Source organism: Octodon degus, unplaced genomic scaffold (assembly GCF_000260255.1).
Source record: "Octodon degus isolate 3935 unplaced genomic scaffold, OctDeg1.0 scaffold00026, whole genome shotgun sequence".
Lineage (NCBI taxonomy): Eukaryota > Metazoa > Chordata > Mammalia > Rodentia > Octodontidae > Octodon > Octodon degus.
The window spans coordinates 5,106,038-5,117,029 of NW_004524602.1; the positions used below are offsets into that span (position 1 = coordinate 5,106,038).

The 10,992-nt window shown below is 55.0% G+C and overlaps 1 protein-coding gene across 3 annotated transcripts; it reads left to right on the forward strand.

The window, feature by feature from the left end:
* The first annotated feature begins 1,487 nt into the window (after nt 1-1,487).
* Nucleotides 1,488-10,523, forward strand: Gramd2a (GRAM domain containing 2A). 3 transcript variants are annotated; one of them, XM_023712663.1, is made up of 12 exons: nt 1,491-1,624; nt 1,830-1,922; nt 2,681-2,738; nt 3,052-3,127; nt 3,664-3,767; nt 4,444-4,542; nt 4,740-4,811; nt 5,320-5,382; nt 6,232-6,376; nt 6,514-6,613; nt 7,628-7,732; nt 7,957-10,523. In XM_023712663.1, exons 1-12 carry the CDS (start codon nt 1,614-1,616, stop codon nt 7,958-7,960), a joined length of 930 nt encoding a protein of 309 aa, XP_023568431.1. In that variant the 5' UTR covers nt 1,491-1,613; the 3' UTR covers nt 7,961-10,523. The 3 variants fall into 3 exon arrangements, with proteins under 3 accessions (XP_004628968.2, XP_023568431.1, XP_023568432.1); XM_004628911.2 differs by lacking the exon at nt 7,957-10,523 and having other exon boundaries at nt 1,488-1,624; nt 7,628-7,736; XM_023712664.1 differs by lacking the exons at nt 1,491-1,624; nt 1,830-1,922 and adding an exon at nt 2,243-2,345 and having other exon boundaries at nt 7,957-10,522.
* The last annotated feature ends 469 nt before the right edge of the window (nt 10,524-10,992 follow it).

Genomic DNA, 10,992 nt, shown 5'->3' on the forward strand with positions numbered 1-10,992 from the left:
TCTGATGTGGGGATCAGAGGCCTCACCGGGCACTGATAGCGGCCACCTGGGAAAACACCGGGAAAGCAACCGAAAGGGGCTCTACAGAGCCTCAGAAATCTGTTTTTTTTTGAGACAGGGTCTTGCTATGTAGTTCAGGCTGCCCTCAAACTCACTATGAAGCACTGGGTGGCCTTGCACTCTTGGCAATCCTCCTGCCTCAGCCTCCCAAGTGCTGGGATTACAGGTGTGTACCACCAGGCCTGGTGGGCTTGCCATTCTTGACCCACTTTTGAGCAGTGATTTCTGGAACGTGCAGTGATGTGGGAACTTTCTCATGCAATCACATTTAGCAACAAGGTAGGCTACACAGGTAATGTGCTACATGGTTCATGTCTAGGAGTTACACATTTGCATATCCACTCTTTGATTTTTAAGGCATGTTTGAATGGAAGATTTCTGATCTCATACATATTTTGTCTTTCTCATATTCCTTATGAGGAACATAAACAATGAAGGAAAAGCCCCTGTGAAACATAAAATGATGGGACCAAGTTGGAAGAGGGTCAGATGACTATAGTGTCCTATGTTGCTTTCTAAGATTCAATTAATAGTGTCACACGTGGCTTAACGATGGGGAAGTGTTCTGAGAAATGGGCCGTTGGATGATGGTGTTGCACCATTGTAGTAAGACACTGGTGTCCTCAGGAGCTGCAGTCTCGACTGCCATCATTTATGTGATCTGTTTATTGGTGAATGAATTGTCATCTCAGGACTACGCATGTCAGCGCCTGGGCTGATTGTGTGGGCGCGGTTGACACTGGGCATTGCCTTTGCCTGGCTGGTCCTTGGTTTCCAGAGGTGTGTCTGCTGGGACAGAGTGAGACCAAGCTTTCTCTGTGGGTGCTGGCAGATCTTGGGCTGAGTCAGTAACACTGGACTTGGAGCAGAGAACTGAGACATGCTCCAGCCTCAGAGCAAAATGTGACTAAGCATTTGGGACTTTTGGTTTCAGATTCCCACTCCTTATTAGCAGAGGGACCACAGCACAGGACATGGTGACCTAATCTATATCCCCCACCCTGCTCTGCCTGGGCCCTGCTCTTTGGCCACTCCATGTTCCCTGGTCAGCCCCCAAGACCCTCTGCCTGGGCTGGTTTGATACCTCAGGCTCTACCGATGCAAAGCCTAGAGGGGACAGGAATGGGGGTGCTATGCTTTGGACCTGTTGGCAGAGGCAAGAATGGAGGCCACTGGGGGGCCCTATCTACCCAGGGAGAGTATCTCCTTCCTAGGCATTTAGAAATGGTCTGGCTGTCATGGCTGAGTGTCCTGCTCATCTCGAAGGTGGCTGAGGCCAGTTCCTGGTCCGGGGCAGTCCCACCTCTTCCGGCCCCTTTCACCTGTGGGCTGACTGAAGTCCACTGCTGTATCAGTTCCTTGTCTGTGATAAGGCTTCCCGTGGTGAGCTGGCTTCCCAGCACCTACCAGTTTATAGTAACAATGCCCAGGCACTTCAGGAAGTCTTGCGTTCTGGCCAGGAGAGAACCTCAGAGGGCCCCTTCCCGTGTGCCTGCTTAGGGCCAGGCTGCAGGCCCAACTGTGCCTGTCTTAGTGGTTTCCTGGCATTCACAATGAGGTGGAGGTTGGTTTTACTTCTGGTCTAGGCATTTGGTGTGAATCTTAGGTTCCTAAAGAGATGCCAGTGAGATGTCCCACTCTGTCAAAGTTGCCTGCTGGGACCAGGCTTGGGTGGGGACAGGCACAGCTGCCCTGGGCTACGTGGTGCTGGTAGGGAAAGATGTCTCCATCAAAGCCCACCTCCTGAAGTGGGGCCTATTTCTCCCTAGCAACCAACAAATGAACGGAAAGACGGCTGCTCTGAAGAGCCCTGGGTCCTACACAGAAAACAAAGACCGGGCCCAAGAGCACCCGGACTGCAGGTGAGGCCCCTTCTATGCAGGGATCAATATAGATTTGGGTGGGAAGTCCTTAGAGGTGACTTTCAGGGGGACCTAAAGTGGAGTCATGATCCCTTGGCAAGTCTACTAGGCAAGACATGAGCTCCTGGGCCTCTTCCTCCCACCCCTGTGCCCTGTCCCTGCGGGTTGGAACCTAGCAGAGCCCAAGCTTCTCAGGTTACCAGCCTCCTCCCTGCCCACCTGTCCTCTGGCCAACCTGGCCAAGGCCAAGGTTTGTGCGTCGTGGGCACCACCCCCTGTCCCCCAGCCTGGTCTCTTGAGTCAGGTGAGTCGTTCTGAGATCTTCACTGCAGAGCCCCAGGCCACACAAAGCGGCTGTGGTTGTGGCTGTGGCTGTAGCTGCGAGGGCAGGACTGCTGGGATCATGGCCCGTGGCCCAGAGCCGTGAGTCCACTGCCTCCAGTCATTCCCTGCCCAGGCTGGTCCCCATGACTGTGTTACCTGCTTGGCGCGATGGGAGGGAAAGGCCATGTGGGCCTAGGGGCAGCATCTGGGAGATGAGTGGAGGGAGGCTGCTCTCTGGAAAGGGGGTACTCTCAGCACCCCTCTCAAAGCTCAGGCTATGCTGTGCGCCTGCTGAACTTGGCATCTTGCCAGGTCCCCTACAGAAGGGTCCTGGTCTTCAGCCTTCTGGCTCAAGGCCAGGGTAGCAGCACAGCCTGAGGATCAAGGGTGGGACTTGAGGTTGGCTTGTCCTGGACTGGAATGTCTCCTTGCAGTCTGCACTGGCCAGAAGGCTTGAAGGGCACAGAGATAAAGAAGGATGGCCGAGAAGGGGTGAGTGTGTGGCTGCCTTTGGCGCTGACCAGGGAGCGGCCGGCTGCCTACATCTGTACTGGCTCCCTGGCCCATCAGGAGACCTAAGCGGGTGTCGCTGTCTAGGTGGGAGTGCTGTGTCCCCCTGGGGACCCAGTGTTACCAGGAGACAAGTTGTGCTTGAAATTCAGCCTCCACAGCTACCCGCTGTTTACTGGCTGCTCCCCACGTAGCCCAGGAAGGGGTGGGTTGGGCAGGGGCATTCTTTCCTGGTAGCTGGAGCAGGCCTTTTGGTGACCGCCCCGGCCTCTCAGACCCAGCCATGTGTTTGCAGACACTACTAAGTAAATACAACCAGCAATACCACAAGCTCTTTAAGGACATCCCCGTGGAGGAGATGGTGCTCAAAGGTAAGCTGTCTCTTTGGAGAAGCTGGCAGGTGCCCAGATCTTCTACCTTGGGGCCCCTGGCACCACTTAGATACTCCTGTATCTGGCAGTTCTCTGGCTGCACACGAGTGGGCTTTGTAGAGGACTAAGCTGTTCTGAAATGTGAAGTTGAACCTATGAAGATTTTCTTGGGGCTTTCAGATCTTCTTTCACTTCTGTTCCCTTCAGTGACTAATCTCTGCTGCTCTGTCTTCTCCCTGAGCATGTGGGGGCATTTGGATGATGATCAAGGGCCTGTGTGCAGGGCGGGGCAAGGCGAGGGGTCTGCCTGCCAGCATGAAAACCCAGGTTGGGTTGGCTGGGCTCTGGGGCTTATGGCGGGAGGAGGAGGGCAGAGAGGATTGTCAGGAGAAAGACTCAGGGACCAAGGATGGTGGCCAGGGGTCTGAGGAGAGTGGGTGCTGAGGCTGCATGTCAGACCTGGGAGTGTGCAGGCCCCGCTGTGCAGCTCTTGGGCAGACCCTGCTCACGGCAGTCTTCTGCCTGTGACTTCCCAGTGTGCTCCTGTGCCCTCCAGAGGGACCTCCTTGTCCAGGGCCGTCTCTACATCTCCCCCAACTGGCTCTGCTTCCACGCCAGCCTCTTTGGCAAGGACATCAAGGTAAGTCAAGAGTGGTGAGGGCTGCCGGGGTCCATGGTGGCTTCAGCCCCAGCCCAGGGAAGGATGGCTTCCTGCGCTGTGGCCATAGCTGTAGTCTTGCCTGTTGCTGTGCAAGCTGGGCACATGGTGAAACCTCTCACCAGTGGGAGGGCAGCTTCAAGGGATCTGGTATTGACCTTACATCTGGCTCAATAATTCACAGCCAAGTTACTTTGCTCTGGGTATTTCAGAAATGTCTGGGTAGGGGCTGGGTAGATGGCTCAGTGGAATAAGCGCTTCCCTGGCAAGCGCAAGGGCCTGAGTTCAATCCCCAGTTCCGTCCCTTCCCCCAAAAAGAAATATCTGGGTATCTCAGAATCAGAGAAGGGTGTCACTTCTGGGGAGGTGGCATTAGTGGGTCCAAGGGCTAGCTCAGGGTCTCCATGACTAGACTGTGAGATTTAGAGTGACCATCTGGTCTCCTGGCTAACGGGGATCACTCCTTGGTGAGTCCCGAGTCCTGTGTGCCACTGAACCAGGGGGAGGGTGGTGGCGACACTGAGGGGTGCCTGGGTGAGAAGGTGGAGGGGTCTTGTGTTCCCCAGCACAGCCTGGGCTTCCCAGAGTATCTGCGCAGGCTTGACACAGCTCTGGCTGGACCTTGTGTGGGAACAAAGGGCCCATATCCCCCTCCTAGGTGGTCATTCCTGTGGTATCTGTGCAAATGGTAAAGAAACACAAGATGGCACGGCTCCTCCCCAACGGCCTGGCCATCACCACCAACACCAGCCAGAAGGTCAGTAAGTCTAGGGGACAGTACAGTCTTGTTGGACTCCCCACACCTCCCTCCAGCCTGCTCCCTGGTCTCTACAGTGGATAGTTCAGGAGACCTCCAAGGTGGCAGTCTTGCTGGCTGTCCTGCTGGTGTTGCCATGTTCTGGCACAGCCTGCAGCTTGTCTCACCTGCTCCTCTGCTTTCTTTCTGTGTCCTAGTACATCTTTGTGTCTCTGCTCTCCCGGGACAGTGTGTATGATGTGCTGAGGAGGGTCTGCACCCACCTGCAGGTAAGGGGCTCAGCTCCTGGTGCTGGGACCCACTGTGAGGGGAAGGTGGCATTAGTGGATAGGGAGCAGGAGCAGGGTGAGGGGTGGGGGCATTTGTGCTCTCTCCACATGCCTGAGGTTGTGCTTGGACTGTGGCTGTGAGAACCTCAGAGGCCATTGGGTCCAGTGTGTCCCCAAGTGTATACCAGCCCTCCCAGGTGCTTCCTTAAGCCCACGAAGACAGGAGCATGTGGCTGCACCCCAGTATGTCCTATGACACTGCTGCTGCACCACTATATGTCCTGTGACATTCTCTGGTAACTGGTGAGGAAGGGGAAGGACAGGGACAGATGTGTAGAAGGGTAAGTTGCCTGGGATTTGCTTTTCTGTTCCAGTATCAGTTCAGGGGCCCCCTACAAACTCTGGGTACCAGGTTTCCTCTGACCCAAAGCAGCATATTTAGAGGTCAAGTTCTAGAGAATGTCAAGGCCTCCTCTATCTGATCCTGCCCATCCCCCTTCCTCCTCAGCCTTCCAGCAACAAGAGCCTGAGTGTGAGGAACTTCCCAGAGGAACCTGAGTGCAAGTCTCTGGTGAGAGAGGGCTGGGGTGGGGGGGTGCTTCTGGCCTGAAGGCATCCGATTGAGGTTTAGGTCTCTGTGGGGTTGGGGGTACAAGCTGCAGAACCATAGCAGTTGGCTCAAGGGCTAGTGGCCATGCTGTCCCCTGGGGCCTCCTACCATGCAGAGCCATTTAGGTCCTGGGAAAACTGGCTGACTCTGAGCAGGACAGAGCCCCAGACCCAGAATGCTGGCCAGTTGGGTGCTACCCACGTGTGCACCCAGGCCAGGGATCCATCGTGTCCCTTTGGCAGGGCCAGAAGGGCCTTGGGGAGACAGATACGCCCCTGGAGGAGAGTGCCCAGGGCCATCATGTGGCACAGATAGACTTTAGCTTTGCCTGGGGAGATTTCAGTGTCCTCAGAAGCTATTAGGTGTTTAGCCAAGTGTGTAGATGCATAATGTCACTGGAAGGTGATGTTCCCACTTTTGCTGATAGGGACCCTGAGTCCCCAACACAAGGTCTTTGAGCCCAGATCAGAAGGGGCCAAGCTGTGTGCCATGTGAGGCATGCTGTGCTGGTTCTTCCTGGACTTGGGCCTGAGCAGGTACCTGGATCATCTAAGATGCCACCATAATTCTGCATCATTGATGTTCGAGGACTTTGTTCTTGGCAGGGGGGTTGGTGCCACCGTGAAGGAGCAGATAGGAGGTTTGATTGTTGATATGGTAGTTGTCCACACCCTGTATCTGCTTCCTTGACTGAGTAGGCATGTGTTTTGGTAATATCCAGAGAAAGACTTGAACACCTGGTGTAAACCCTTTAGGGTAACTGAGCTCCCAGGGGCCACAACGATATAACTTCTCGTATCTCTTCTGCAGGAAGTCCTCATTCCTGAGATGAAGTGGAGAAAAATATGCCCTTCCTCCAGGTCATTGTTGCTCTCAGACAATATCCCCTGCGTCCCTCAGGAATCGTTGGACTCCACAGACAGCCTCTTCCCCTCTGGGAAGCCTCCAGGGCCTGGTGAGTTGGGGGCTTGTCTCCCAGGGGCCAGTTTTTCTCTAAGGTGTTTGAGAAGGGTGTCCACAGCCAGCAGGACATCTGAGAGCTGTGGCTTTCTCTTTCCAAATCCATGCTTACTGACTATCATGGCTTTGCAGAGAATGCTGCCTGTGAGACCCACAAGCAGGAGGAGGAGCCAGCAGGAGATCTGGAGCTGCCACTGTGGGATTCCCATCTCCTCAAGGTCATCTTCATGCTGTAGGTGACTGTCATGGGGAGGAAGGGAGACCTGTGGGGGCTCAAGGTGTGTGCAGGGTGCAGAGGCCGTGCTCTGCAGCCAGTTAGGCTGGGAGCCGACGCTGGGTGCTTGGGTGCTGTGTGAAGGCCATAGGGCTCGTCCTGTCATCTTCAGATTTTCAGAACCCTGGCATTTAGACTTTAGGCTATGGCGTGCAGAGGGTGGGATGTGGAATTGAGAAAAGGAAAAGCTATTGCTTGGGATTGGGGAGATAAGAGCTGACAGATGAGAGGGCCATCAGATGGCTGGGAAAGCCCACTGCCTTGGTGGCCACTGCAAGAGCAGAGGCTGGAACCCTGGCCCGTCCACAGCCTGTCTAGGGACAGCAGTGCAATAAGCACAGTGGGAGGTCACCTGCACAGCCAGCCCCCCCCCCCCAGTCATTTCCCTGGGGCTGCTGGAAGAGTGACTGTCTGCTCTGGCCCTTGTGGGGCAAGGAGGCCACCACTTGAGAGACATCATGATCCCTGCCAAAAGAGGTGGAGGGACCAAGTGGCTGGGCAGAGCGAGGGTGGGACGACAGCTTGAAATAGCTGGCCGGAGCTCACTCAGAGGCCAAAATACAGATTCCTCCTGGGCTGAGAGGACACTCAAATGGGGATAAGTCTTAGGACCGAAGTGTGGCCAGTGGCCAGTGGGAAGAAAGGTGTCAGGGCTGCACAGGGCTGCAAGGCAAAGGCTTCTTTAACTCTCCCTAATTGCAGGAGTAGCGTAGTCCCCACTCATGATTCTGGCTAACCTCCAAAAATCCCCCTTTCTCTCTCTGTCTCTGTCTCTGTCTCTCTCTCTCTCTCTCTGAGATAGTTTCTTGCTATGTAGTTCAGGCTGGCCTTGAACTCGCTATATAACCTAGGCTGACAGCAGTCCTCCTGCCTCAGCCTCCCAAGTGCTGGGGTTCTAGGCATGCACCATCATGCCCCACTAGAACACTTTTTCTAGAAGAGAGATTCAACTTCTTGTGCCTGTTTCTCCAGGATCTGCTTCTTGGTCATGTCCTCGTCCTATCTGGCATTTCGCATCTCCCGTCTGGAACAGCAGCTGTGCTCCTTGGATTGGGCTGGGCCAGTCCCTGGGCACAGGTGAGGCCGTGGGGACTGTGGGCTGAGGGGAGGAACCAGGCTGCCCATTCCCCTGGCTGCTCTTGGACCCTTGGAACCCATCTGCTGGCCGCAGCAAGGATGGGCAGTTTTGAGCTTTTGCAGGTCTTGCCTGACCTGCTTGCAAGAGAGGAGAAAGGCTCCACTGGCCCTTCTGCTGTGCCCGTTGGCCCTTTCTCTGATCTGGGCCTCTTTCCTGGGTGCAGGTAGCAGCTGCTTGGCCTTGGTCCTCACCCCTCTCCAAGAAGAATGCTCGGGTGCTAAGACTGGTTCGTGCTGCTGCCGTGCTGAGGCTGAGTGTGAAGGGAACTTCTCTGTTTCCCCTCCTCCCCATCTTCTCCTGCCCTCTCCACCAGCGAGCTCAAGTACCTGTTTACAAAGTGACTGGCTCCTCCAGATCTGGGACTCGAACAGAAAGCTAGATTCTTGGAAGCAGCTGAGGAATCCTGTCTACTCAGCTTCTGCAGCCACTTCAATGAACATTTAACTAGCTCCTTGGAGACCACTGGGGTGCACAGGCCGAGCCCTGGGGGCTGCCTCAAGACAAAGGCCACACTTTTATACCTGGAAGGTGGCTCTCTCTTCCTTGGTACCTGTCCTCTGTGTGCCCCTGGAGCCCCTTGGGCCCTGAGTCCCTGTCCTGAAGTTCAGCCCACAGGGTTCTGTGGGGAGCCAGGCACTGCTCAGGCCTCAGACAGGGGTTGGGCTTCCAGCGGGAGATGAGTACGCATGCCTGAGGGAGGCACTGAGCTGGCCCCCTCTCCCCACTGCAGAGCCCAGCAGACTGCAGAGATGGTGTCCACAGCAGGGGATGCCGGCGGGGTTTGTGAGGTCCCAGGACTCCATGTCCTCAGCTATCACTTTCTGGTGAGACAGGTAGAGCAGGACCTCCTTTGATCACTGCGGTCACACATTTGATACTAGGTCTATCCCTCATGGCCTCAACTATTTCCAAAGTGTCCTGGGCCCTTGGAATAGGTGACAGGAAGCATGAGAGCTGTGATTTGAGGCCTTGTTATGTCCTCTATGCCTGATTGCCCTCATCTTGGGCATGGCCAACAGCCTTATGTTGGGGAGGCTTGGACAGGGAGCCAAGTGTGACAGCGTCACTCATGTCACCTGCTGTGTGTCAAGGGCTGTGAAAGCTCTGTGCTCCATTAATAAAGTGTGTGTGTGTGTGGGGGGGCTGGTTCACTGCAGAGAGCAGGGGAAGGAAAGGACGGGCTCTGCCTGACGCCTGAGGGTCCTCTGCTCTAACAGGAACTCCGGCCTGGCCTCCCCTGGGCTCTTGGCTGCTGACAGGGCTTTAGAGGCCCCAGAAGGGCCGCGGGGCATCCAGGAAGAGCAGTGGTGGCATGCGTGCCCTCAGGAGTAGCCTGTTCCTCTTTCTGACAGAAGTTAATCAGAGAGATCCATGTGGAACTGATTTACTGCAGAGCTTCAATTGTCCTGTTGATGACAACCCCAAAGGTGGACTGACTGGCAGCAGTGACGTTAGGTGACAGCTCCCTGAGTGCAGACTAGAGGTATCTTCATCCTCCCCTCATCCCCTTTGTAAGCTGGTCCTGCGGCCTGGCCTCTTGTGCTGCTGGCACCGAATCTGTCTCAGGTGAAATACTCTTCTTTTCCCTCGCAGTGCCACCCTGGGTGACTGCCCGGCCCTTGCCTTTCAGAGGTGGGGCAGCTGCTCCATCACTCACTGCCATCATATTTTCAGGGAAACAATCCTCCTTGCCCTGTGTTTCACCTCCTGGTGCTTGCTGACAGGCAGGAAGAACAAATCCATTCTCCAACCCTAGCTAGGTGGAGCTGGCAGCCGAGGGAGGTGCCAAGTCATGCGTGGCTGTGCCAAGGTGCTGGGAGTCCATGCCCAGCCAGAACCCAGGCTCAGGGAAGGCAAGAGAAGTATAGGAGGGCAGGTAGTGAGGAATCCCACTTGGGGCCTAGGGCTCTGAGCCGCCCCCACTGGAGAGCGTCTGCCCTGTTTCTCCCTTTTGTCCCCCAATCTGGTCCTGCTGTGCACTGCTATAAACTGGGAGAAGCTATTCATTGTCACCTGCGTTTGCTGAGGCTTCTCTAATTCTCTGAGACTTTGGGGTTACCACCCCTGGTTGAACCACAGTGGCATTAGCCTTTGACATTTTTTGAAATAAACCTGTTATTTTCTAGCATCCTGTGGCACGCAAAGTTCATTTTTGTCCTGTAACAACTCCTGAAAGGTACTCTGCTGATATCCTCGGCGCCGAGGAGACTGATGGAGCCCAAGTCATCCCCAGGATCTGGAGGACGCTGCAGATCTTGAAGGATCTACTGAGCAGTTTTGCTACCCAGCATGTGGGGAAGAGCAAGGGTGACCACAGCCTTCTGCTTCTGCTGGGTGGACACCAAGGGACAGCACTTCCTCATTTCTCCTGCTTGACGTCCCCTAATAGTACTTGACTCAGGAATTAGTGTGTGGAGGGCAAAGCCAGAAGGCTCCTGCGGCCTTTCCTGTGACTCAGAGCCTATGGAGGCCACATTCCAGTGTGGGTCGCATCGTGCTGCCCACACCCCCTTGGGTCCAGGCCCCGAGCCAGCTGCTGCGCCAAGTGCCTGAGGTGCAGTGGACCCGCAGGCAGTGGCTGTAGCCTAACAGGTTGGGATCAGGTTTCATAGAAATAAGTCATGTTGACAGGAGATAAAAGGGGATATGGCTTTAGATAGAATGTTCAAGAGATTTCTCTGAAGTGACATTTAAGCTGGTACCCATCCCTTTTACTAGATGACACTGAAGGCAAAGAAGGAAGCCCCTGCCCCTCCCAAAGCTGAAGCCAAAGCAAAAGCATGGCTAAGAAGGCCATGCTGAAAGGCATCCACAGCCACAAAAAGAAGATACAAATGTCACCCACCTGCCACCGTCCCAAGACACTGCGGCTCCGGAGGCAGCCCAGATACCCTCAGCAGAGTGCCCCCAGGAGAAACAAGCTTGACCGCTATGCCATCATCAAGTTCCCCCGACCACAGAGTCAGCCATGAAAAAGATCGAGGACAGCAACACACTCGTGTTCATTGTGCATGTCAAAGCCAGTAAGCACCAGATCAAACAAGCTGTGAAGCTGTGACACTGATGCCGCCAAGGTCAATATCCTAATCAGGCCTGACAGACAGAAGAAGGCATATGTTCCACTGGCTCCTGATTATGATACATTGGATGTTGCCAACAAAATTGGGATCATCTAAACTGAGTCCAGCTGGCTAATTCT